At 53.1% G+C, this 24,982-nt stretch overlaps 7 protein-coding genes across 7 annotated transcripts; 3 read left to right on the top strand and 4 right to left on the bottom strand.

Annotated features, from left to right (window-relative positions):
- Window positions 1-2,488: 2,488 nt before the first annotated feature.
- BDP81DRAFT_495876 (uncharacterized protein) lies at window positions 2,489-6,122 on the top strand (the record flags this gene model as incomplete). Its single annotated transcript, XM_060595415.1, has 5 exons — window positions 2,489-2,939; window positions 3,233-3,406; window positions 3,468-5,733; window positions 5,789-6,056; window positions 6,111-6,122. The coding sequence occupies 5 exons, from the start codon at window positions 2,489-2,491 to the stop codon at window positions 6,120-6,122; spliced, it is 3,171 nt and encodes a 1,056-aa protein (XP_060442048.1).
- Window positions 6,123-7,328: 1,206 nt separating this feature from the next.
- Window positions 7,329-7,860, bottom strand: BDP81DRAFT_463608 (ribosomal protein L24; the record flags this gene model as incomplete). The annotated part of the gene is made up of 3 exons (XM_060594047.1): window positions 7,329-7,607; window positions 7,665-7,777; window positions 7,842-7,860. 3 exons carry the CDS (start codon window positions 7,858-7,860, stop codon window positions 7,329-7,331), a joined length of 411 nt encoding a protein of 136 aa, XP_060442047.1.
- A 1,001-nt stretch (window positions 7,861-8,861) lies between these two features.
- Window positions 8,862-9,935, bottom strand: BDP81DRAFT_326786 (cytochrome c oxidase assembly protein CtaG/Cox11; the record flags this gene model as incomplete). The annotated part of the gene is made up of 4 exons (XM_060585087.1): window positions 8,862-8,920; window positions 9,014-9,467; window positions 9,557-9,626; window positions 9,691-9,935. 4 exons carry the CDS (start codon window positions 9,933-9,935, stop codon window positions 8,862-8,864), a joined length of 828 nt encoding a protein of 275 aa, XP_060442046.1.
- A 451-nt stretch (window positions 9,936-10,386) lies between these two features.
- BDP81DRAFT_73829 (amine oxidase) lies at window positions 10,387-12,306 on the bottom strand. The gene is made up of 3 exons (XM_060596222.1): window positions 11,841-12,306; window positions 11,372-11,789; window positions 10,387-11,324 (listed from the first exon to the last, which is right to left on the bottom strand). Exons 1-3 carry the CDS (start codon window positions 12,115-12,117, stop codon window positions 10,403-10,405), a joined length of 1,617 nt encoding a protein of 538 aa, XP_060442045.1. The 5' UTR covers window positions 12,118-12,306; the 3' UTR covers window positions 10,387-10,402.
- A 3,348-nt stretch (window positions 12,307-15,654) lies between these two features.
- Window positions 15,655-16,419, top strand: BDP81DRAFT_463605 (vesicle transport V-SNARE protein; the record flags this gene model as incomplete). Its single annotated transcript, XM_060594046.1, has 2 exons — window positions 15,655-16,253; window positions 16,332-16,419. 2 exons carry the CDS (start codon window positions 15,655-15,657, stop codon window positions 16,417-16,419), a joined length of 687 nt encoding a protein of 228 aa, XP_060442044.1.
- Window positions 16,420-17,011: 592 nt separating this feature from the next.
- BDP81DRAFT_326548 (NUC173 domain-containing protein) lies at window positions 17,012-20,877 on the bottom strand (the record flags this gene model as incomplete). Its single annotated transcript, XM_060585074.1, has 2 exons — window positions 17,012-20,749; window positions 20,809-20,877. The coding sequence occupies 2 exons, from the start codon at window positions 20,875-20,877 to the stop codon at window positions 17,012-17,014; spliced, it is 3,807 nt and encodes a 1,268-aa protein (XP_060442043.1).
- Window positions 20,878-23,130: 2,253 nt separating this feature from the next.
- On the top strand, window positions 23,131-24,515 carry BDP81DRAFT_495872 (alkaline-phosphatase-like protein; the record flags this gene model as incomplete). The annotated part of the gene is made up of 2 exons (XM_060595414.1): window positions 23,131-23,191; window positions 23,296-24,515. 2 exons carry the CDS (start codon window positions 23,131-23,133, stop codon window positions 24,513-24,515), a joined length of 1,281 nt encoding a protein of 426 aa, XP_060442042.1.
- Window positions 24,516-24,982: the final 467 nt, after the last annotated feature.

Raw genomic sequence — 24,982 nt, 5'->3', positions numbered from 1 at the left:
GACAAGCTCCAGTCGAGGGGCAGCAATGGCGACCAAGAAAGCTCAGTGTTGCAGGAAACAACCTGTCAAAGCCGTACAATCCTGACCAATTTCCGGAACTGCCCTCCGTCCTTCGAGACCTTCCCTGTCGAAGCCCAATGTGCGAGGACCCCGCACAAGTCGATCTGCCGCTCACCGAACGAACCCAACCAACCTTGACGGCTAGGCCGGGACGTTTGGCTTCGATGCCCTTGTTGAACAGGAATTTTGCCAATCTGCTTGTTGCTGGCGATAGGAGCACCACGGAGATAGCACACACCTAGCCTCTGTACGCGGCAACACTCACGCCAACACACCAACCGAACTGCCCTGTATGTCTTGTGTCCTGCTGTCTCCCAATATTTGGTCTCGTGTTTTGTCATCGTCGTCAGCTGGACGGGCCAAGCAGGGTCTGTATCCCTGCCCCTGCCCATGATTTTCCGTGATATTTCCCTGGTATATAGAAAGAAAGTGTGACAGAGGAGAGCCTGTGCGCCATCGGTAGACTTCAGGACGGGCCTGTCATATCGGCAGAATACTGAGGGGCTTCCTGGGAGGCGCCCGTTGCCGCCGCCCGTCGATGCGCGTTCTGCTCGTTCTTCCTCCCGTTGATCAAACTATCAAGGGGTTTCATTGCTGAAAGCCACGTGCTCCTCCTTCGGCAAACACTCCTATAGGAGAACCAAGAGCACGTACTCATGTCCCTGTCTTTGAGTCACCTGGGAGGTCCTCGAATGAGCCTACCTATGTGCTCCGCACCCAATCCCTCCCGCCGCTCGAGCGTCTTGGGCTGATGAGGGTGGGGTGGGGTGGTATAGCAAGGCGAGGCAGGCCCCGAAGGAAGCTTTTAAAAACATGTAAATTGTCGGGCGTCCGTCCGTTTTCTTGAATCTCTTCCAGCTCGTCTTCTGAGATCATGATCATTCAGATGTTATCTCTCTGAATCGCCGCCAGTCCATTTCTAATTCGACTTCCTTGCCTCGTCTGGCCAGCCGTACTTGACCTAGTACACGTTAGTAGTCTGCCAACAGAACGATTTGATCAGGAATTCTTAGCACGAGGATTGTGCCGTTGTGTCCAGCAAATCGACAGGAAGATGCGATCGACGTTGACCTTTTCTCTCCTGGAAGAGAATAACAAGCCGCATCCCAAACCTCAGCCTGACCCTCCAGTCCCTGTCCCCGATAACCCAGATGACCGGCGGCGATCCTGAAGCTGGACCGACACCCGAACTTTGGACATCAAGAGCGGATATTCGAAAACCTTCACTCGCGTGGTGATCAGCTTCTATCTCAACATTCTGGTAGACGACAACAGTTGTCCTTAACCGCCGAGGGGTTCGAGCAGCAATGCATGCCTAGGAGCTGAAAAGGCTTGGAACGGTTCCGTCGTCAATCCACGGTACAGACAGTCTCGTAAATTTGTCTCGGGATTCTGGTTCGAGGGTAACTCGCATCGCAAGCTTTTCCCTCCTCTGCCGAGAGGTCGTGATGGGCTCCCATCAGAAGTTTTAGCGGTGGGCATCGAGCTCGCTATAGCATTGCAAAGCTATAGTCAGATGCCTCAGATTTGGAAGAATGTCGACAGACTTGTTGGGTGTCAGAGGAGGCTCTGCGACCATTTTTTTTGGAATGGAGGTTTGGCGGGATTCGTGGGCCTCGGAAGTGTCGAAGCTTGGCTTCTCCTGCCACGTTGAGGTGCGGTTCAATATTGTAAAACTTCAATGGACCCGGAGTAGTATTTCTTTTGTGCTGGATTTTTGAAGGAACGACGTTCAGGGTTAATGGATCAAATGAGTTGAGAGAATGGGGAAAGTGGTAGGAGAGAAAACACGAAGGTACCTTGCCTTAGGCTCGCTCACATGACAGCAATCGAGAAGGACAGTACTGTGTCCCAAAGCAACGTTGTGATACCATGGCACTTGTAACTTCCTCACATCCACAACTTTGTACGTCACATGGAGCTTCATGGGCATCCTTTCCCCGTCGATTCATACTGCTGAGAACTCGCCTTTGACTTGGACTTGCAGTCAGCGTACCTGGCACACTAAAGAACAACAAAGGATATTCAACAAATGAGACTGGAAGTGGTTTTGTGAGGCCATAATAAGGGAATGGTGGTTAAAGGTTCAGCATAGGTGAGTGAGCAATGAATGATATTGGTGACGTAGGATTGCTGTCTTCAAAGTGAGAGGAGGGCATCGCTTCTGGCTTTCGTACCTCATGTGAATCGGACACGACGACCTTCCTTTCTCACTTCTTATAGAAACTCTCACCGGTAGCTTCTTGTGGTTTGTATTGTATTCACTTGGCGTGACATGTATATTGTTTCTCTGAAAGAGCGTTGTTCAGTCTCACATACTAAGGGACGAGGAGAATTATTGGTCTCGAAGTTTGTGGTTCTTTCACTGGGAATATCATCACCTCTGGAGGAAAGTCCTTCCTCATATAATTTTTCAATGAGAGGCAGGATGCTTTGCACCTTCCTGCACACCGCTACCCACCTGAGTGACCGCCTTCCTTCCGACTCATTGCCTCTGGACCAGCACCTTGCCTCGTACTTACCTGTCGAGAATTTCTTCACACCTTCCGTCAAATTAATTGACCCATCCAACCCAAGGCCCTTCTTTCTTTCTAACACTTCACTTGAATTCTCTTCTCTTCCCCCCAACAACATCACTCGGTCGATCCTCAACCCTCCCTCCGTCAAACCACACAATCCAAGCTCACCATCGCCAACCCAGCTTCCCTTTGCTTTGGTGTCCAACTTTTGGAACTCTACCGACTCCCCTCCAGCACCAACCCTTCGTGCAGCACTCGTTTCTGCAGGGTTGGTCTTGTTGAAATCGCCCAGCAGATTCTTATATTGCATATCAGCCCTCACCAAGCTTGTCGACCTGCTATTTCGCCTCGTTGACTCTGGTAAGTGCTTTTGTTCACAACACTGTTTCTGTTCTTGGTTTTGGTCGACTTCCCTTTCCGAGTCTTCTACTGCCCAGACGAGCGACTTTGACGCGAGTTTGGACTGCTTTACCACCGCCGACCAGCCACTCTTCGAATGCTGTCAACCGCCTCCTTGACCAGCGATTGGCACGGCATTCCTGAATTTTGGAATCAGCCTTTACGGGGAGCCGTGCAGTGCCAAATGATTTTCTTACACCCGGCTACATCATTTTCTGCATTCAATCGGCACCAGGCTAACTCTACCTCAATAGTCAACGACCCGCACTTGCTCCAAGCTCCCAGTCTGCTTGATATGCTCGTCGAGACCCTTACAATGGAATCGACTCATTACAGCATCAGCCAGCTCTTGGCCATCCGTGGCACCAAGCTGCAATGCTTGCTCGAGCAGAAATTGCTTGAGAATGCCAAAGAGAATCCTATTCTCAGTATGCTCATCCTTTCCTTCCAGGCCTGTCGGGCCCATGACAGTGCTAACCTCTTTCACAGCAGGCATCATTCGTCACAAGCGACCCTTCCTCCCCCAGAGAGCTCCTCTAGTCTCTCGTGCCAACATGGAGGTCAGACAGTCCTCTTCTGGAGACTCGGAGTATCAAGCACCGGCCAAGCTTCAGGCTCCTCAAGTCCTTGCTCCCCTCCACGACAAACCTGTTCGTACCCTTCGTCATATCACTGCAGACGTCAGTCAGCTTGATGGACACGCTGGTCGACAGCTCGATGGACAAGATGCCGAGCCCGAACTTCAGCCCGAGGTGCCTTCTCAGCGACCTGTCCTCCCTGATCAGAAGCGTAAGGGGTTTGAGCAATTCTACGAAGCTGTCCGATCTCCCACCCACGTCCGCGTCACTGCTGGAGGCAGAATCGTCCCCAATACCCTTGATGCCTCCCACTCTTCTCCGACTGGAAAGAGCAGCAGAGAGAGAACCAACGTCGACATCAATGGTGTACAGCCTACCATGGGACAAGCCTTCAATGGCCAGTTCATGCCAGGACCCCCGTTGATGGGCCCTGTTCATCCTGCCATGCAATCTACCTTCCCAATGATGGCACCAGGCCCGAACCCCATGGTTTCTTTCGGTGGATTTGCGATGCCCCCTTTCGGCGTTCCCCAGGCTCCAGCACAAGCACAGTTTGCCTCTCTGAACAGCGGCATGATTCCTGTCGGCAATTCGAATGAGAAGAAGGATCCGAATGGTGGCGTCATCCCCAACACTGGAGCTATGCCCATGCCTCCATTTGGTGGACAATGGTTCCTCCCACCTCATCCAATGATGCCGATGGGCATGCAATACACTGGTGGTCCAACGTACCCTGGTGCTCCAATGATGCCGATGGCGTTTGGTCCAGTGGGTCAGCAGATGGGCCAGCCCATGATGTACCAGCAACCTCCTCAGCCTATGCCTACGGCAGGCGCCAGACCCTTCACGCCGAATGTGGCAGCCGAGAGTTGCCCAGTTTCATCCATCCGACCTAGCATCATCACCAAGAACCAGCTTGCAGGCCTGCGATCTAGCCTCAAGAAAGCAGAGGCTCAGTTGGCTTACAATCGCCATCAGATTGACGAGAAGCACATGGAAGAGTATGCTCGTCAGCTTCGTTCCGATATCGAGCACTTTGAGATCAAGCTCAAGGGTGAACTCGCACTCGAGGACAACACTCTTTCTCAGCGCAGCGACGCAAAGGACGTTAGCGAGGCCAAGATATCGAAAGAGTCAAAGCCGACCGATGCCGAGTCTCGAAAGACGCTCATGTCTGTCTCGTCGGGCGATGCAGATACCAAGAACGACCCAGTTCACAACAGCCGTTCGAATGTGACTGAGGAGCCCAAGAACCCTCGTCATCGTAAGAGGGACAGACTCAAGCTTGCCGTGGACACTTCGGCGGCATCTGCTCCTTACATCAACTCTACCGTGTTCGCGACCATCTCGCCTGTTCCCTTCGACCCGACGGGACAGAATCAGACCAGAGATTCAGACTCACTTCACTTCCGTAAACAATCCACCGGTCTTCCTGTGTCTGCTGCCTTGGCGCCGGTCTTTCAGCCTCGTTCTGACCTTCGCCGTCCTAATGAGAATACTCCTCCAGTCTCGGCTGTGCCCAAGGCAGGAAAGGAGGCAGGTGACAAAGTCTTCCATGGTATCCTGCCAAGAAACCAGGAAGCGTCTGATCGTCTTTTCTCAGGTGGCCCTCCGACGCCCGATCTTGACGAGCAGCTCGCCGAGTTGAATCGTGAGAATCCTCACTTGGGAATGGCGTACCTGGTTGGCCAGGTGCCTTTTGGCATGGACCCTAGTCCTGACATCAAGGATTACGTCTACCACCGTCCTCTCAACCAGGACGAGGAGATGGCCAAGCATCTCTACTGGAGCAATGCCCCTTCGCACCTGCGGGCCAACTTCCCCTTCTTCGACGGCAGGAGCTTCTGGCTGTCGTCGCCTGAGAAGGCGCCTTGTTGCGTAGTCAGCGATGAACGCGTAGCTGGACGGCTCGAAGAGAAGTATCGCCTCGCGATGAAGGGAGAAAAGAATCCCTTCGCCGCCTTGGAGAGATTGACCGGTCCAAACATGGAGCAAGCAGTGAAGGATCTGAAGAGAGACACCAAGTCAGACAATGTCACTTCGCCCATGAAGCGTCGCAACAAGTCACGTCCTGTTGCCCACTTCAACAGCCAAGGCCTTCACAAATCGAAGGACAGTACGATCTCGTCCGACAACGTGGTCGAGTCTGAGTCCGACAAAGCCTACTTCAACTCGTGGTCAGTCTCAATCTTCACCAAACTTTGTGCATCATACTTACTAACTTGACAGCAGCGTTCGTACGTGGTCGGAGAAGGTCACTGCATCTGCGACTGCTCTTCCGGGAGCTGTCACTTCGGAGAATGCCCAAGGCTATCTTCCTCAGTATGCTATCGGCCATGCCGCAGCCTCCTTGTCGCCCGCCATCGCCAACACTGCAAACCAGTCCACCCGACTGTCGCCATCCAAGTTGAATGATAACGGCAAACCGGATGCGAGTCAGAGCTTGCTTGTCGCATCAGCTGATGTTCGCGTTGAGAACCAACCTCCTGGCCTTTCCATCGTGAGTAGCGTCTATTGGGCTGGCAATGGTGATGGAGCTGATTTTAGATTATAGCGGATCAAATGAAGCATCTCAGTCACAACGCCATTGGCATCTACTTACTCTGTTATGACTACAAAAACGCGTTCTAAACACTTGTACGAATTATTTTGAGTGCTATGGCGGTTTCCGATATCAATGCATTGATTTCGAGTACTCAGGAGCCGCCGCGTTATGTTCTAAGGGAGTGGTTCTCGATACACAGATTATGCATCTCGTACTTGGTACAGCACTGTCTCTAGGAAGGTGGAGGATTGACGGCATGATTCATGAAGACGGAATTAGTTAGGTTATGTTAGCATTAATGATCCCAGTTTACACATGATTGTGGCCAGCTTGAGGGGACGATGCAGTTTTGTGTGATGTCATGAGTGATGCCGAAGCATTCTTGATATATTGACTGACCGCTAACTGAGAGGAAAAAGCTGAACAGAAGGAGATTTTATGTATCTCACCATCAAATCTCCAGCCTCATGCAAAAGCTCAGTGAAAATCTTCGGGCGAGTGGGAGAGGTGGTGATTCCAGTTGGAAAAGCCTCTCCCGGGGATTGCTCTTCGCCAGTCGTATACCTCGAAAACCATGGATTCAGTGGTTGACGCGGAGATATCCTAGCGGGGATTGTGTGCAGAGTCACGTAGTAGACTTACCGTTCAAGAACATTCCATATTTCATATAGCAGAACTCGTGTTCTTGTCAGTCAATAGCAGCAGACAGGTTAGCATGGTCACGGTATGATGTAGCAAGAGACATCACCGCCTCCGCATGGCCGAAGGGAACGGTGGTGGCTTCGGGAGGACCTCCCATGGAGCATCTCACGGGTTTGAAGACGTGAGGTGGCCATTGAGAAACGAATTTCTCGATTCCATTTTCTAGAACTTTTTGTTGCCTTTAGCCTTAATTTTCCCTCGCGTTCTTTTGTTTTCCCTTTCCAGGCGAAAGCATCGAAATGTTTTCGCCATTGCCAAAACGCGTCAAAGGTCCTGTCGTGAAAAACGCCGTCGAAGATGTGGATATCGTTGTCATAACCCCCCGCCGCCGCCGTTTTTGTGATGTTGAGTTTGTACCGGTTCCCTTGAACTGCCGCTTTTGGATTTTTGGTCGTTTAGCTCCTCCAGCTCGTTATGAGTGAGGACTTGAGAGTGACATTAAGCCCCCGTCACTTGAAGAAGGAGAAGGGGAGTCATGGTGATTTGACGAATTGAGACCGAGTGTTGTGGATTGAGAGAAATAATTTAGGCGGTAGCCTTGGACTTGACGCGGAGCTCGCGGCCGACCTTGATGCGGTCAAGGATGGACTCGCGGTCCTTGTCGAGCTTGAGCTTGTTGATGACGACGTTGGAGGGGTGGATGCCGAGGGGGACGGACTGGCCCGAGGTCTTCTCGCGGGTGACGCGCTCGACGTGGATGACGTACTTGAGGCGGTAGACGGAGGTGACCTTGCCCTCGCGGCCCTTGTTGGTGCCACGGACGATGGTGACCTCGTCGTCCTTGCGGACGGGGATGGAGCGGACCTTTGACAGAAGAGTTAGATTGGTGATGATTCCGAGTTGTTTGAGTAGGGGACGTACGTTGTATTTCTCACGGAGCTCCTTGGAGAGAGGGGCGCTCATGATAACACGGCGCTCGCTGGAGGGGGCCTTGAAGTGAGCCGCGCGCGACTTGCGGCGGGAGGCGGAGATGTCTATTTCGCAGCAAAGTCAGCATTCATCTCAATGGCTATCATGGGCTTCAAGAAGACTACTCACTCTGGTTAACCTTGGTCATCTTGGCGTTAGTACGAACGGCGTTTGGTTGGAAAGGGAATTCGGTAAGGTTGGGCGTCGCTGGGAAAATCAAGAAAGTTCAAAGATGCCTCTAGCGAAAAAAAAAGTTTTGGTAGGATGGGGGTGGTTCGGACGTTGTGGGCTGCAAATTTGGTGATGAGCACGTGACTTAGGTCTGAGGTGCAAACAAATCGCCTGTTGGTCCAAGCTCCTGGTGGAACTGGCGTGCCATTGGCCTGAAGAGAAAAAAAAGTTCAAAAGCCGGACTTGGAGCTCGATCGGCCGAGACCGGGATCTTCTGCTGATAAGATAAGGCGAATTTCTGAAGGGCCAAGAGAGGCACCTCTCGTGTTATGTACAAGGTATTCCGGGTTCTGCTGAAGGTAGACGTGAAATCGCAAAGGAAACTTGCAGCGAATAGCAAAAGGCAGAGGTCAGGCTTGAAGCTTTGCGGTTCAGCGAAGTTAAGCATGACCAGGAATGAGGGCTATTGACCACTTAAGCTTCCCGCCACTTTCCCTTCAACCGACGACCATAGTGAACAATTTGAGGATCGTATTCTAATCTAAGCAAAAAGAATCAGCAAGAGGATTTGTTTTTCTCTTATCCCTGGCCGATATCAAGCCCTGCCAGTGTATTTTCCACATGTAGGTCTTGTTTATTATATAGGTGTTTCTGAGCGAGGACCTTTGGAATATCTCGCTCGCCAAAATCACTTTGTTACACATCCATGACCAAGAGGGAGGCACTTGTGAAGAACGATCATGGTACAGTATATCTATATGCCGCCTTTGCCACATTCATCAGAATACAATAGCTCTTTTCAACGCCTGGTGGTATGCTCTCCACCAATGGGGTACACAGTAGTAGTTGAACAAGCTTGACCAACGAGGTCTAGAGGGGTCTTTTATACAGGTTGAAGTTTGAGGTAGAACACGTCGTCGGAGTGGGAAATATGGTACACAGAGCGTGTCGTCCGCGTTTCGTGACGATATGCTCCATCTAGTTGCTGGCAAACGGCGTAGGCGCCTTGAACTTGCCATTGTCGTCATACTTGGCCTCTGTTACGCACCGTCAGCAATCCATCACCTACTCTCCTTCTTCCACACTGTCTCGCAGAGGATGACAAAAAAGAATAAGCGAATGAAACTTACTGAAGAACGTGTAATTCAACGTCACAGTCTCAATACCACGCATATTGACATCATTCACAATATCCGGATCCAAATAGAAGAAAACCGGCATATCCACCGTCTCGCCCGCATTCAACCGCTGCTCCTCAAAGCAGAAACACTGAATCTTGCTGAAATACGGCGCCACCTGGCCCGGTGTGACACTGTAGGTCGCGACCCCGATGATGTCCTGGTCCGAGTTGTTCGTCGCCGTGTAAAAAGCCAGAGCCGTCTCGCCGGGGAGGACGCGCACCTCGCGCTGCTGCGGGGTGAACTTCCAGGGGAGAATGTCCGAGACGGACGAGTTGAAGGTGACGCGGATGCGAGGGGCCGTGGTGACGGGTACCAGGCGCGCGGCGAGGCCGTCTTCGCTGTAGTCGACGTCGGGGCCGTGGGCGCGGACGGGTTGGCCGCCCCAGCCTGTTGTTTGGCAGATCTGTTGCGGGGGTTGATGAGTTAGTTGTCTGCAATATTTCCTCCTCGAATTGAGGGGTTGCTGAGGGTCGGGAGGTAGAAAGGGCGCACCATCTTGTAGAGAGGGACGGAGCCGTATGACAGAGCGACAGTCCCGAGAATGACGCTGAGAGTGTAGTACCTGGTCGCAAAAGCACCTTAGCCCAACGTTCCTCTTTGACTCTCGACACCAATTGCTCTCTTACGCTGTCGTGGCGTTCTTGCGTTTATAATGCGCATGTATCTGCTCCATTGACGGCGCACCGCCAAAGCTGGGCCCGGTCTGCTGCTGCTGCTTCGGTGAAGGCGTCGTCGATGCCGCTCGGCGGCTGGCCGGGGGCGTTCGCAAGCTGCGCGGCGCGGGACGGACGGCGTGTTGGCAGAAGAAGCATCTCCATTTCTGTGTCGACTGCGACGATGCGCGCCACGGGAGGCGCGGGAGGGCGTTCATGGTCGCGAACGGGGCGAAGGTTGAGGGTGAGGGTGAGGTTGTTGCCGGGAACGTTGCGCCGAATCGTTCGACGATGTCATGCCATCTCGCATTTCATCGGGATCTGGGGACCGACCTAGCTCTAGCTTGGTGGCATCGGACGGTCACCAAGAGGCCGGGGCGGGCGGGGTGGTTGTTCCGCCCCGGGGCACCAGTTCGTTGGGTTATAGGGGTCTATGCGCTGGGATTGTGCTCTAGTCCCCGCTGAAGAGCCCCTGGTCAACAAGGATAATGCACTTCGATGCCCTGAGGAACTCCAATGTCATTGATAACCCAACTGGCGGATGCTGGAGTTCATGGTTTCTGTCAGTACCTTACGCAGTATTAGATGTTTTCGTTGATTATGTACTATCATTTACACCGACTTCATGCTGTTCATTTCGTCAAGCCGTATGAAGTAGTCCAACGCCAACTACCATTACGCCGATTCAAGCAGCTTTGCCACTCTTCAAAGACCTCCTCCACCCATTTCTACGACCGTAAATTAAAGTCCCAGCTACACCCGCCGCTCTCTCCAGTACTCTAATGACAAACACCTGAATTAGAAGGATGACGAGTCGTACCAGCAAGTCGGCAAGTCCCAGAGATGGCTTCCTCCCGCGGCTGTACGTAGAGTCGACAAATTGGAATGGAAGTTTAGCATAGAGGTGGTCCTGTGCGGCATGGAGTCCACTGCTGAAGCCATCCTCGTGGAACCCGTATTTTGTCCAGGCACCTGCGTAACTGATGCCTCTCTTGTTCTGGATGCGCGGAAGAAGCTTCTGTGCGCGGACCGCGGCAGGTGTATAGAGAGGATGACGATACGTAAATGACCCCTGGATCGTGTCTGGGTTCGGCTGGTGCAAGGGGTTCATCGTGACGAGGACGTCTCCGAAGGTCTCGCGGGGGATGTGCTGGATGATGTTCATGTTGTAGGTTAAAGAAACCTGGTCAATGTTTTGCTTGCCGGTAGAGGGTGATGAGAGGGTTAGGTAATTCCAACTAGACCATGCCTTCTCAGATACCGGCATGTGTGAGATGTCGGAATGGAGGACAACAGAGTTCTCAGACGTCTGAAATGCGGAAAGAATCTCCTTCTCCTCGGGCGTGGCTGATCCCTCGATAATTCTCAAGGCCTGATCTCCGTGCGTCGCCAAGATAACATGGTCGTAGACGTCGGACTTGCCGTTGTGAGTGTGAACACGAACTCTGCCGTCCTCCTCGCTGGTGACCTGTGTGACTTGCGTGTTGAGGAAAAGGTGATTTGACGGGAATCCGCTCATGACAGCATCGATATAGGATTTGCCGCACTTCTTCAATGTGAGCCACTCCGGTCTTGTTGCAACAGTTGAAAGTAGGTGATGATTCCACCTGGTCTCCGTTAGTACTACACCCCGATCATAGATAATAACACTTACATGAAGCGAACCAAGGTGACGGCCGGGAAGTTCAGTGTGCACTTATCCGGACTGGTGCTCCATACGGCGGCAGTCATAGGGATCAGGTAGTCGTCTCTGAAGGCATCCGAGTAGCCTTCTCTTTCGAGGTACTCGCCGATCGTTTCCTCTCTCTTGCCTCCTTTGCTGTATCCGTTCATCGCAGCAGCATCATTCTCATCTTCCGCCATCAACAGGTCCAGTGCAAATTGATTGAAACGGATGATGTCGAAGATCATCCTCCACATCCGCGGCGAGAAGATGTTTTGTCTTTGAGCGAAGACGGAATCTAGACTTTTACCAGCCCATTCGAACAAGCCATGGTCTCGAGTGACGCCAAATGTCATCTCGGTTGGCACCGTGTCGACCTTGACCCTCTTCAAAAAGTTGATGAAGTTTGCTGAGTGGCATGTAAGTCAGACGCTCATAATGGATGGTGCAGAGGACCTACGATATGTGGCGGTATTGAGGACAATGAAGCCGGTGTCGACACGGGTCTCATATTTCCCGTTCTTCCAGGTCACCGTATTCGTGTGTCCGCCTAGCCTCGAGGAAGCCTCATACATATAAACATCATGGTAGCTTCGGTTGAGTGCCCACAGAGCCGCGATGCCTGCGGATCCACTGCCGACGACAGCAACCTTCTTCCTAAACCTTGGGTCAATGGGAGAGCCCACAGAGGCGCGAGAGCCTATTGATTCCAGCGACGGTGGTCGTCGAGACATCATGCAAAAGATACAAGGAAGAGCGTAGGGATATGTGAGGTTTGTGGATTTTCTTTGAACAAAGCCACTGGACGTCTGTCGCGCGAGCGCGCAGGTTGCAATGCTACAGTGGCATATAAAGATGCGGCAGGAAGAATCGGGGAGGCCGGTAACAGCTCTCTATCTTGGATGGAATGACAGCGGGCAAGAGAGGGGAATTTTCAGACGCAAGCCACGGACGACGATTTGGGGAAAGAGAACAATGGTTCGCACATGCTTCCAGCAAGCCAAACTCACACCTTGTCTCTGTGTCACTGTGACTGACACCCCGCCCCAGGTTCGGGGGGATGGGAGCTAGCACCACCACCACTTGGCTGGGCTGGGCTCCGGACCAATGCGCTTACTAGTGCTGCAACTCATGCAGCTGAAGGGATGGAACGGATTCAAACAGGTAGCGGTCTTTGGGGCTATGATAGTGGAAGCAGCAGGAGCTGTGTGTGTGCGCACCATACGAGGTATGTGTGTGTAGGTATGAATGCGGTGTGTACTCCGTAGGCCGAGAGCGAAAGAAACCAGAGCTCAGTGAGACAAGCGGAGAAACAAAACGTACAGCGGCTGACCTGGCGGCATCTTGGCCTCTGATTCTTGTTTCTGAGGGTTCGATAGGAGTCTGGTGGAGTCCCTTGGGAGAGGAAGCTCAGCTCTGGAGCAAGCAATGATCGACACGTGGCTGCCGGTAGCAAGGGCTGGGAATAGGTAATGCGAGGCGCAGAAGGTAAGGTATCAGAGCCGGAGCTTGAGGACCCTTTCTAAACTTTGGGATAAGTTTCTGGTGCGGATTAGGTGACAAGAAGGAAGAGAAAGAAAAGGTGAGACGGGCACGGAAAGACGTCGGCAGGTGTTCGGCCGGCTGATCACGATGCGATGAAACGAAACTCAGCTCTTGCCGGAGTTCCCACGCGCAATGACGCTTGCATTGGGACACCCCTGCACCTGATCCTTCTGCGTCCCCAACTCTTTCCCCAGCCCCCCTTGTCTTGCCGAACTTCAACTATCGCTCGATGGTTCACGATCCAAGACGCCACAAGTGGCTGGGCCAGACATCTTTTTTCCGAAATGAGGCTGAATATTCGAGGCGAGAGCTGCAGATCCAACACTCAGAACTTGTCAATTTGATGGTTAAGACGCTTCACGTGGATGAACGCATGTTCGTGGATAGCGAAGTATGGCGACAACAGACGAGAACGCAGCCATCAACTTGCCGTTCATCAGCGTAGTCGTTTCGCGGAAAGTACATCACGGAAATTCACGATGAAGGCACTTTCATCGCTCTTGCCTTGGAAGCCGCCATTGGATTTTTATTCTCTGGACCCAAGCCAACCCATGGGATCGAGCTGATGCATGTTTGACCGTCAAAGCTGGTCTCCTTGACTCGAAGCTATGGACTCTCACAACAGGATGCAGACACACGCGCAAACGTCCCGAGGAATGAATCAACAGGGAAACTCTGCGCGACGCAGACGATCAAAACTTCTTCCTCACTGCCAGAGACCAGCTCCAGCAAGCAATGAAAAAGAGAAAAAAGGCCTGTCAGACGTCCATCGACACCCACCCTGACCGTGCGCCCAAGGGCAAGACCACAATCAGGGACGAGATCATCACCGCTCTCTATACAGAGACAGACAACCGAAATTGTCTAGAAGCCGCCCTCCTTGCGGAGGGTGCGAGAGCAACCAGAGTTCTTCACTCTAGGGTGTCGAGGATATCAATCATCAACCAGGGTGGGATCTGTAGCTCCTTTAGGGAACCAAGAGTAGGTCGAATACTATAGAAATGATTCTCTGAAGTATTGTCGACATGAAGAAAAAAGAAGAAGAAGAGTCTAAGATTGGCGGTGGAAGGTCGCCGTTATATAGATTTCTCGAGCGACCGGTCGAGGCGCTCGGGCCATGGGTGGTTGGAGTGGGTTTTGGTGGGCTTTGCTGCCTGCGGTGGGCGACGACTGCTGAAATTTTCGACAAATGGCTGGTCACCGCCCAGGAAATTTGCGATTTTGCCGCTTTTCGACGAGAAATCTTTTTGCGGGAAGGAACTTCCTTCCACATCACACGGGCGCTGCGCAATAAGGGCATACGGGCAGAGATTTCGCAGATTTTGCCATGAAGGAGGTATTTTCATACAGCTTCAGCCATGTGGATATGCTTGGATTTATCTCGCGAGGGCGTGATAGACACACTCTCTGTCAGGCAGATGTACCGATCTCTTTCCATATTCACCTCGAGATACCTTTTTGATCACGTGAACGCGCGTTTGAAGAAGCCTAAAAGGCTGGGACGCGCGGAAAAGTACGTCCCATTTGTGACGATCGACTGCCAATGTACCTGAAATTTGGGACACGTTGGAATAGTTACGAACACTGGCAAGCGCCACGCCTTCGTGAAGATAGCAATGGAAGCCTGGATTCTACCTTGCAGCACCTCAGTTCAAGATACGACGAGCTGCCTCGTGGAACGTCTTCAGGCGGCCATTGCTGACGCGCCGCTTACGCATATATCTGGGCAAGCTGAAGGCATTGTCATCAATATCCACGTATCTTTCATGTGGATTTATGGACATGCTTGACCCGCATGGCATCTGACAGGTGAATCCTTCAATGGGGTTCTCCGTACACTGCGAACGGAGGTACGATATTTCGACAAGCACTTGAAATGTGCAGTGCGCAGAGATTTTAAGCAGGCCAAAAGCGTGCAACCAAAGTCAACGGCCGTTTCATATCAAGATATCACAAGGCCAAGGGTAGACGACGAAAGTATGTCGAACACTCAACGGGATCGGGAAACGGTAGTACGAGTCCCCAATTCTTAAAAGCGCCGTGACAATTTTTCAACTGCCATTAGTCTACCCGGCTTAAGTTCAACTCCACGTCCAAGTACGAGAGACACATAAATGCATTTCCAGACTGGCGACGCGGAGCCGGTTTCTTCTAGAGCCGGGGGTTCAACTTTGAAGAAGAAGAAGAAGAAGAGGGAAACGAAGTTTGGCGCCGATCGAATTCTCATAAAAAGACCTGACCCGCGGGCGGGGACGCGGAGGGCGGGCGCTTGGGCCATGCATATCACGTGTGTCCTCATTGAAATTGTTAAGGTGGCACCTAAATGCGCAAACTCAAAGGTCCAGTGGCTGGAGCCTAGTATCTCGTCGCACCCGATTGGTGCACCAGCCACTCGGGAGGAATGATGTCGCCAAGGCCGGTCCTGACTTACGCATACACCTCCGTACTCCATGCGACCAAGTACATTCATCAAGACCAACAATCCACTCGCCCTTGACCGTTTTCGGCACTGATCCAACTACCACCCCGACGAACCCGCAGTGACGACCATACAATCCTGTGATACCTAACGAAGCCAAACGATCACCACTCGCCCACAACCTTCTCGACAAGGAGGCCCCTCTCCATCCTCTCACTCCATCCCTTTTCGCCCTACCAAAGGCAAAGGTCACCACGACATCTCCCGCCATCCTCTAAACTACCCGACGACGAACGACCTATCCGCCACCATGTCCAACCCACTCGAAACCGAGCCCGGCTCCGAGCGCTTTGGCGACTACGAAGCAGAGCTGAAGCTCGTCCAAGCCGACCTCGTCCAGAAACTCGACCAGATCCCCGAACTCTCAGGCGAGCCCCGCAAAGCCGCCCTCTCCTCCGCCGAGCGCGCCCTCGAAGAGGCCGACGAGCTCCTCGCCCAGATGCGCCTCGAAAAGGCAAACATCCCCACCACCCTCCGCTCCAAGATCAACGCCCGCTTCCGCAACCACGAGTCCGACATTGACGGCCACAAGCGCAAGCTGCGCTCCCTCGCCGACGACCGCGCCGCCTTGTTTGGCGCGCGCTACACCGACAACCCCTCGGGCAGCGGCCAGGACGTCCAGCTCGAGCAGCGCCAGCAGCTGCTTTCGGGCACCGACCGCCTCGATCGCTCCACGCAGCGGCTCAAGGCTAGCCAGGCTCTCGCCAATGAGACGGAGGGCATTGGGGCTGGTATTCTGGGTGATTTGCATACCCAGCGCGAGACCATCATGCACACCCAATCGCGCCTCCTTGAGAGCGAGGGATACGTGGACCGTAGCGTCAAGACGTTGCGGGGGATGGCACGTAGGTAAATATCGTCCCTATATCCCCTTGGTTGTTGGATGTTCTCAAGGTGGATTGGTTTCGGGCTAACACATTTCAAAAGGATGGCTACCAACCGGGTGATTACGATTTCCATCATCACCATCCTGGTTCTTCTCATTGTCGCCGTCATTTACAGCAAGTTCAGATGAAGGACTGGAGCAGGAGTAGCAGCGTTGGCAGCAGTAACAATAAACCCCGTCGGGAGTGCGGGGCCCGGAGTTTTGGGTTGTATAAGGGTTCTACCACGATTGTACTTTTTTCACCCCTTTGCCATTGGGAACCTCATTCAGTTTTCATTTTCCTATGTGTCCTTTTTTTGCGAGCAAAGTGAGAGAGAGAGAGAGACAAAGGGCCTCAAGTGCAATGTCATATAACGATTTGGGGAAAAGCCCCTGGTCTGGGTTTGAAAGCAAGGCCGAGTCCAAACAGAGACAGACAGACGTATCAAAAACGAAAAAAGATCACCATGACTCTTAGACAAGTGACAGTTTGACAGACGCCTTGACTGATGCATGAAATACGTATTTCTTTCTGGCCGCGTCTTCTTTAAATATCAATTTCTTTTTTTCTCTTTGTACCGTACCCGACAGGACGCCGACATGACAATGTTTGAGATAACCCTCTTTTTCCCTTTTCAACTCGGGGTCGCTTTTAACCTCATTGAATGGGTATAATCACACTTTTAAATCTTCAAAGAAAACCCCCTCTCCCCCTTCAACTCATCTCCTTCGCAAAATCTTCTCATCTCCGTCCACGGCCACCTCTACCCTTGTTGATGCCTCCGCCCGACGGGCCACCTGACCGTCTCCTGTCCTCGCCAAGTCCCTTGCGGCCGGCAGCAATACCACCCTTGCCACCGCGACCGCCGCGACCGCCGCGATCACCACCACCACGTCCACCGCCGCGTCCACCACGCCCGCCGCGTCCACCGCGGTCCTGGCCACCCCGTCCACCACGGAAAGGGGGCCTACCGCCGCCGCGGCTCTTGTCAACCTGAGCCTTGACGGCAGCGGCGTCGCCCTCGTCCATGTCCTCCATCTCCTCGTCGTCTCCTCCGCGCTTGTTGCTGAACTTGAGCTTACCGCGGAGACCTCTCTTACCGGCATCCTTGCCCTTGAGCGCGGCGACGTAGGCGTTGACGCCTGAACCGTCGTTGTCGGCGCCGTCGACCTCCATCGCCTCGTTGTCGTCGTCCTTGCCGAGGATGAGCTTGCCGTCCAGATCGGTCTTGGCCTTGGTCCGGCTCGGCTTGCGCATCTTGACGGGTTTGGTGGAGGAAATGTTGGCCAGGGCGTTGCGGTCGAGCAGGTCGAGCGGCTCGTCCTCATCTTCGACAATGTACGTGTTGCCGCCCTTTCTGTTGCCGCGCTTGCCCTTGGCGGCCGGCGCACCCTCGTCGTCGTCGGACTCGTCGTCGGAGCCGCCCGATTCGCTGCTGTAGAGGGCCTGGTCGAGCTCGTTGTCGAACTTGCGTCCCTGGCGGCCGTCCTCCTCGTCGCTCTCCTCGCCGGCGGCCTTGGCCGCGTCCTTCCTCTTCTTGGCGCGCTCCTTTGTCTTGCGGATGTTGACAATGAGCTTCCTGTCGCTCTCTGGGCAGTTCTGGTTGACGAGGTCGAAGCCGAACTTGCGGACCATGCGCTCCAGGATGTGCCTGACCTTGCTCTTGAAGTGACCCTTGTGCTCGTGGCTCCAGATGATGAGGTTGGGGACCATGGAAGACAGGCGGGGGATGACGAGCTCTGAGGGGAGACTGACGACGCAGATCTTGACGAAGCCCAGGACACTCTTGACGATCTCGCGGTTGTTGGAGGTAAGGAAGAGGTCCATGGTCTGCACGAGGTCGGCCAAGGTCTGAGTGGTGAAGGATCTTCTGAACTCGTACAGCACGCGGCTCAGGGCGGTGATGGATGCTGAGATCATGTGAGGGGTGCTGCCGACGAGACCGGCGCTGACCATGGTGAGGAACTCCTCAATATTGGCTTTGCCGGCAGGCGCGTCTGCGGGCATGTGGGGAATCTTGGTGTTGTCGATAGGGGCGTCGTTGGCAGACTCCATGCGGTGGCCCATCTGGACGAGGAGATCGTACGCAGTCTCTCTGGCGCGCTCGTTGTTCTCCTTGCAGCAAATGACGACTTCACTAAGGATGGATGGGATGAAGTGGAGGGAGGTATCGGGAACGAAAGGAAGCAGCGCAGAGAGAGCGGCGAGACGGTCTCTGCGGGCGGGGGCGGAAACCTTCTCGGCGCTCGTCAGGAACATCTGCTGCAGCTCGTCATTGCGCGCTGTGAGGGCCTCCTTGCCAATTTCTGACTCGGTAAGCCGGGGAACCAGCTTGTAAGCCTTCTTCTGCAACTGAGGCTCGTTGTCCCTGAAAATGACGGCAGTGGAGATTTCAAACAGAGCCGAGTAGCTTTCGCGAGGCAGGTAGCGAGCAATGCAGATGATCAGATCCATCAAGGTGTTGCTCGTTGAGGGCATAGCATTCTGCTTGGCTTGTTGCTTGGGCTTCTCCTGGTCAGCAGTCTGCTGCAGTTCCGCTGCGAGCATCTTGCTGACACGGTCGAAGGTGTCGATGAGCTCCTTCTCGGGGGTGACGCTGAGGAAAGCGTTGATGGTGAGGAGGATAGGTCCTCTTGTTTGGGGAAGGGTCTGGGTGTACACGTTAAAGAGAACAGCGAGCATGTTTCCGGCAAAGCTGCCCAAGTGCTCCAGGTTCTTCTTCGCAGTGGCCCTAGAGACACGGCTCTGAAGGACAAGATCTTCTTCGCCGTCGTCCTCGATAGTCGCAATAGCCTGGTTGGATTCAATGAGAACCTTGAGCGCACGGCAAACCTCCAGGCGCAGGTCGACCTGCTTGTACAGGATGTTTGCCAGGAGCTCGGCGAATGACTGGTCGAAAGCCTCGGTAACGTCAAGCGGGAGATCGCAGTAGCCGGGCAACGTCGCCCAAATTTGCTGTACAAGGGTCTCGAAGATCTTCACTTCCAAAGTCTTCTCGGCCTCGCCGTGGTCAAGCACCTTTTGGAACATGAGCTCACTAAGAGGGACCATCTCTTGGCGGAAGTGAGCGAGGTTGGTGTTGCTGAGAAAGTCACGCAGGATGGGGAACATCCAGGCGCGGCCCTGCTGTCCCTTGGCGGGCTTCGCGATGTTCAGGGGCAGGATAGACAGAACAGCCTCGGGGCCCATGGCGCGGATGGCCTTGCCAATGACTTCGTCGGCCTCCTTCTTGCCTTGGAAAGAGTCGCTGCCGCGGAGTTCTCCGACAGCCTTGGTGATGTTGAGCATCATGGGGTGTGCGCGCCATCTCAAGGAGTCAAACATGGCTCCAAAGACGTTGAAACTCTCCATCCAGGCTTGTTGATACTTGAGGCTCAGCAGAGACTCGGCAATCTTGGCAATCTTGTCTAGCGTCTTCTCATCGTAGATTGACGGCTCCAGAATGACCTGCTTCGGGACACAGTTCGCCATGAACGAAACCAAGCACTCGGAAGCGGAGATGCGGATGTTGTGTGCGGAGGACTCGAGGTACTGGGCGACCATTGAGAAAATCTCGGGCAGGTTCTGGAAAACGTCCTCAGGCTCGAGTTGTGCGGAAACGTCGTAGCCTCTCGAGAGGATTGCCAGCCATGGCGGAATAAGCTGTGTGTCGTTTGCAGCAGGGCGCAGCTCCGAGATGATCTCCATCAATCGCGGGAGCTTGGACGAGGCGACCTCGTCGGCCATGCCCTCAAAGATCATTTCGAAAATCTCAAAAGTCGCCATCGTCATGTACTCGTTGCCGGTTCTTGAGATTCCGAGGAGCAGGTCGCACAGAGACTCGATCTTCTTGCTGGGCCAACCACCACTTGCAGAGGCAATAGTCTTGATGAGCTGAAGAGCGTGGATCAGAGCGGGATCGTGCGCAGACTCGGCTCCCTTCTGCTTCTTTGCCGCTGCAGCCTTTCCAGCAATATCCTCGAGGTTAGCAAGAGCGGTGTGAGCGCACATGTCCGCGGCCGGATGGTCGAGTGAGGGGCTCGGGGGCGGGTTCTTGAGGACATTTCGGAGCGCTTCCTGTGCCCTCTTGCGGATCTTCGGGCGCTGCTCGAGAGCGAGGTTGAGCAGACCGGCGACGGCTCTGCGGGGGCCGATCTGGGTCACGCCCAGCTCCCAAGCACCCGCATCTTGTGCGAGAAGAAGAGACTCGAGGCATCCGATGGAGGAGCGGAGGAGGAGGGCTTCGGCATCTTGTTGCAGGAGAACGGGTGCGAGCGAGGTGAGGATCTGGGTGAACTTGGCGCGGAGGATAGGTTGAGGCGCAAACGGGGTGATGGTATCGAGGAGGTAGACCACGGAGGTCGTCGTGTCGGAGCTGATGTTGCCACTCTCGACAGCTTGGGTGAGGAGGGCGAGAAGGGCGGCGAAGTAGCCAGTCGGTGTAGGCTGAGCGTTTTGCTCCTTCAGTGTTGTGTCGACCGCCTCGAGGACTACGGCAGTCTTGGGGTACTTGTTAGCAACCACAATAGCTTGACTTGAAAACATTTGGTAAAACTTACCCTCTTCTGACTTTGAAGACCCGGGGAGCGGATCTTGTCCAGCTTCTCGGCAAGAGTTGGAGTCGACATTGTGCTTGTCGTATTCCAATTCCGTCGGGGACCAACTGTGGAAAGAGACGATGCAAGTCAAGCCGGTGTGGTCGAGGATCCCGTCCTCTCAGTGTCCCAAATTTTTCCTGGCGCAAAAAAATCCTTATCGGAACACCCCGCCCCCGATAAGACTCGCTTAACAAGGGTACGTACTGTGTGGGAAGGCCGCTTTGGCCAGAAGGTTGTCCATCTCGCACGGTCCTTCAACGGTGATGGATTCCAACGTTGAAATCCCCCACAATCGGTGTCAGTTTCAGAGCCCAGGAATGTCGATTTGAATACGGATAAGGAGTACATTATCCAGGCCTGTATAGATAGATTCGACGCATATATATTATTATGCAATGTCTAATCTCAAGACGTCTTACCATGGCTTACGTTGCTGTTGCTTACTTACTCATGTGCTCACAGTGAGACAGGTCTGCATTGCAGCAGTCTCATCACCTCAGTTAAGGTAAGCTACCTTAGTCACCTTTGCAACCCCCAATCGGTACCGAGTGATTCCATCGTAGGCTTTAACAGTCACTATATCCGTTTTTACTATAAATTCTCATACCTTCATACTGTTCAGGTGCTGCGGAATCACCTAGTCCGAATGCCTTCCGAATGTCTCTCTCTCTCTCTCGCGCCCCAAGGCATGTAAAAGGGAGGGGATGCTCGGGCATAGCATAGCGTATTGTATATGTAAGCGGCAAAGGTCGTAGAAGCTCAATCTCGGATGCCAGGCATGGCCGGATTTACATGACAAGAATTTCTCTCCGTCTCCGTCCGCAGCTCTCCTCCCACCGGCATCATTTTATCATCTTCATCACGGCTATTCAGGATCCCCCCGGTCCGTTCAGTAATAAGCCCGCTCGCAAACTTAGTCAAGTGATCCATTCTCCTCGACCCAAATATTACCGGTGTCTATCATGATGACTGGCCACTATAAGTTGTACATGGCATATTTGGGCAATGTCATGATTCAACTCATTCATGATTGACCAGGTACCTATCTACGGATAGACATGCTAAGCTTGCGTTTCTCTGTCTATCTATGGTGGGCGTTGAATCGGCCTTTATGATGGCTTAACTGAGAGTCTAAAGCAACTTCTTGGCAAGCCCTAGATCGTGAAATATGTCACTGTTCGGGATTGGGGAAGCCGGACCCATCTTTTGTCAACGTAGAGTAAAGTTAATTAGACAGTTCTCGAATGTCTATCCATATCTTTCTATTGACTGAGTCGCAGTCTAGCCATCGTCTACCTAGCAGATGTGGTCTTCCTAGTACCTCAATGACCATGTGCCTTAAGTCCCCGAGACAGTCGTATAATCGTATTCCGAGGGCATCGACGGTAAGTAGCCGTCCTTATAAAGCGTCGATATTGCACCAGTATAGTCATCCCCATTGAAGCAACCCGGACATAGTCCATTTCGTCTCCTCTCATAACCCCCCCTCACTTACACCACCACGCAATTCTCGACTCTTTTCGGAGCCGTAGCTATTATTGCCGGATTGGCCTCGGCCGCGCCCGCATCAGAGCAATCTGCCGTCAAGCGCCAAAACTGGCAGTATTGCCCAACAGCAATCGAACGGTGCACAAACATCTTGGGAGGAATCGGCGGTTGCGTTTGCGGCCTCAAGCTTGACCCTAGATACGACTGCGTTTGCGTTTGAGTAGGTTATTTTACCTCTTGTTCCATCTGTTGGACGACGTGCTGACTCGAGAAGTATGCCTTCTTCGATACCAACGTTGGAGGACCGCAGAATGACGAGCAATAGAACGGGGGGGTATGGGGATGATGGGCTCCATAAGCGATACACTGTCTCTCTGGGTTAGACTATAAAAAAAAGAATGAATTCCAAACAGAAAAACGATTCGAGAGAATTCCAGTCGAATCCCTTCTTTTCCATATTATCAAGCTCTACCACAAGTCTCTCAGTAAGCCTAATACTGTAAGCGACTTAGTTAGACCTTGGACATAAATATCGCGAGAGAAAGAGGAACTTAGATACCATGTATGATAGCCGATGCAAGTAAGCGTCGCTGGTGACATCTGGAAAGGCTGTTGCCACATGAAGTTGTGAACGGAGGTCAACTCCGTCTATGGCGTGATGGGACGGAACCCACGAATCAGGCAAACATGGGGTTCAAGTTGTGTACCTACCTCAAGTACCTATTACTTGGAATATTATCTGCAGGTGAAAAAAACACAGTTTAGCTTAGATCCTTCATATTCTGCACATACACCATGTCTCGAGACCCAAATCGTCCAAACGTCGTGTTAATCCTAGCTGACAACCTCGGCTGGGGTGAGTTGGGCTGCTACGGCGGGGGCGCCCTCCGCGGCGCCGCAACGCCCCGGATCGACAAGCTCGCAACGCAAGGTCTCTTACTGCACAACTTCAACGTGGAGAGCGACTGCGTTTCCACCCGGTCCGCGCTGATGACAGGCCGGCACCCGATCCGGACCGGCTGTCGACAATCCGTCCCCGCGGGGTTCCCGCGGGGTTCCCGCAGGGTCTGGCTTCGTGGGAGAAGACACTGGCTGAATGTCTCAAGGAAAACGACTATGCGACTGCGCATCACGGGAAATGGCATTTGGGAGATGTTCCCGGACGGTGCCCTTCAGACCGAGGCTTCGACGAGTGGTTTGGGATTCCGAGGACGACTGATGAGACGCAGTTTACCTCTGCGATTGGGTATACTCCCGAGGTAGCGGAACTACCATATATCATGAAGGGAGTTGCCGGGCAGAACTCAGAAAACGTACGCGTCTATGACTTGGAGGCCAGGAGACTCATCGACGAGATGCTGGTGGAGAAATCCAAAGACTGGCTGTCCCGTCAAGTTGCGACTGAGCGGCCATTCTTCCTCTACCACCCCCTCGTCCATCTCCACTTCCCGACGCTGCCTCATAAAGACGTTGCGGGTACTACCAAGCAAGGCGACGTTGCAGACTCTATGGCTGAGATGGACTATCGTGTGGGCGAACTCTTGGACCACATCGACTCCATCGGGATTCGAGAAAACACAGTCGTCATCTTTGCCTCTGACAACGGCCCAGAGTTCAGAGAGCCATACAGGGGCACGGCGGGGCCGTGGTCGGGGACGTACCACACTGCCATGGAAGGGAGCCTGCGTGTGCCCTTCATCATACGGTGGCCTGGTCACGTTCCGGAGGGCGTCACGTCGAATGAGATAGTCCACGTAACAGACATATTCACAACCATTTTGTCCATTACCAAACCTGGCGTTCCAAATGACCGCCCCATCGACGGCATCGATCAAACGAACTTCTTCAAGAACCCGATCAACGAAAAGTCCGAGAGGCTGGGGTTCCTATTTTATATCAAAGAAGAGCTGCGAGCGATCAAATGGAAAGACTGGAAGTTGCACCTCGTCTGGGAACCCAAGGTCAACCAGTCGTCGGGTCGCCTCGAGTCGCCCTGCTTATTCAATACCATCAGGGACCCGAAAGAGGAATCCGATATTTTGTCTCTCAACACCTGGGTGTTGCAGCCGATGACGAAGTTGAGGACCGAGTTTCAGAGGAGTCTGGCAAATGATCCGGCGCCGCCAGATCCGTTGAAGGATTTTCTTTGCTCTAATATAGATGTAGATATTCTCTGGTAGACTAAAAGAGCATCAAAGTCAATCTCACAGCAAAGGCTACCTTATCTGGAAAATAATCATTTGCTCTCAAGCATCCTTGATTAATCTCAATTATGCTACATCTAGTTTTACAGCGTTGGTGCGCATCTGGCAGGTGCACGATCTTGTTGCGCTGAGAGTAACATGACTCAAATATTTCATTTAAGCTGCCGTGATCACATTGATCATAGTAGAGCTTGATAATGTCCGAATGGGTTGTCATACACTCTACGAGGTCCGGGCTATCGTGATGGAAACACAACATACGCAACTAGATAACCATGGTCCTTGGCCATAAGCAGGCTGGGCAATACGCGCAGCCAAAAGTCAGGACAAGTATTTCCAGCAGATAACAGAGTAAGCCTTGTGTGATGGTAACTATTTGCCACGAGGACACTGGCCGCTAGCAAGGCACATAAGATCTAATACTCTCGAGCTCCCACTATCAA

The sequence above is a fragment of the Colletotrichum phormii genome (assembly GCF_030913505.1).
Source record: "Colletotrichum phormii strain CBS 102054 chromosome Unknown BDP81scaffold_18, whole genome shotgun sequence".
NCBI lineage: Eukaryota > Fungi > Ascomycota > Sordariomycetes > Glomerellales > Glomerellaceae > Colletotrichum > Colletotrichum phormii.
Note: the sequence above shows the minus strand (reverse complement) of the source record. Positions and strands in the feature narration are given on the sequence as shown.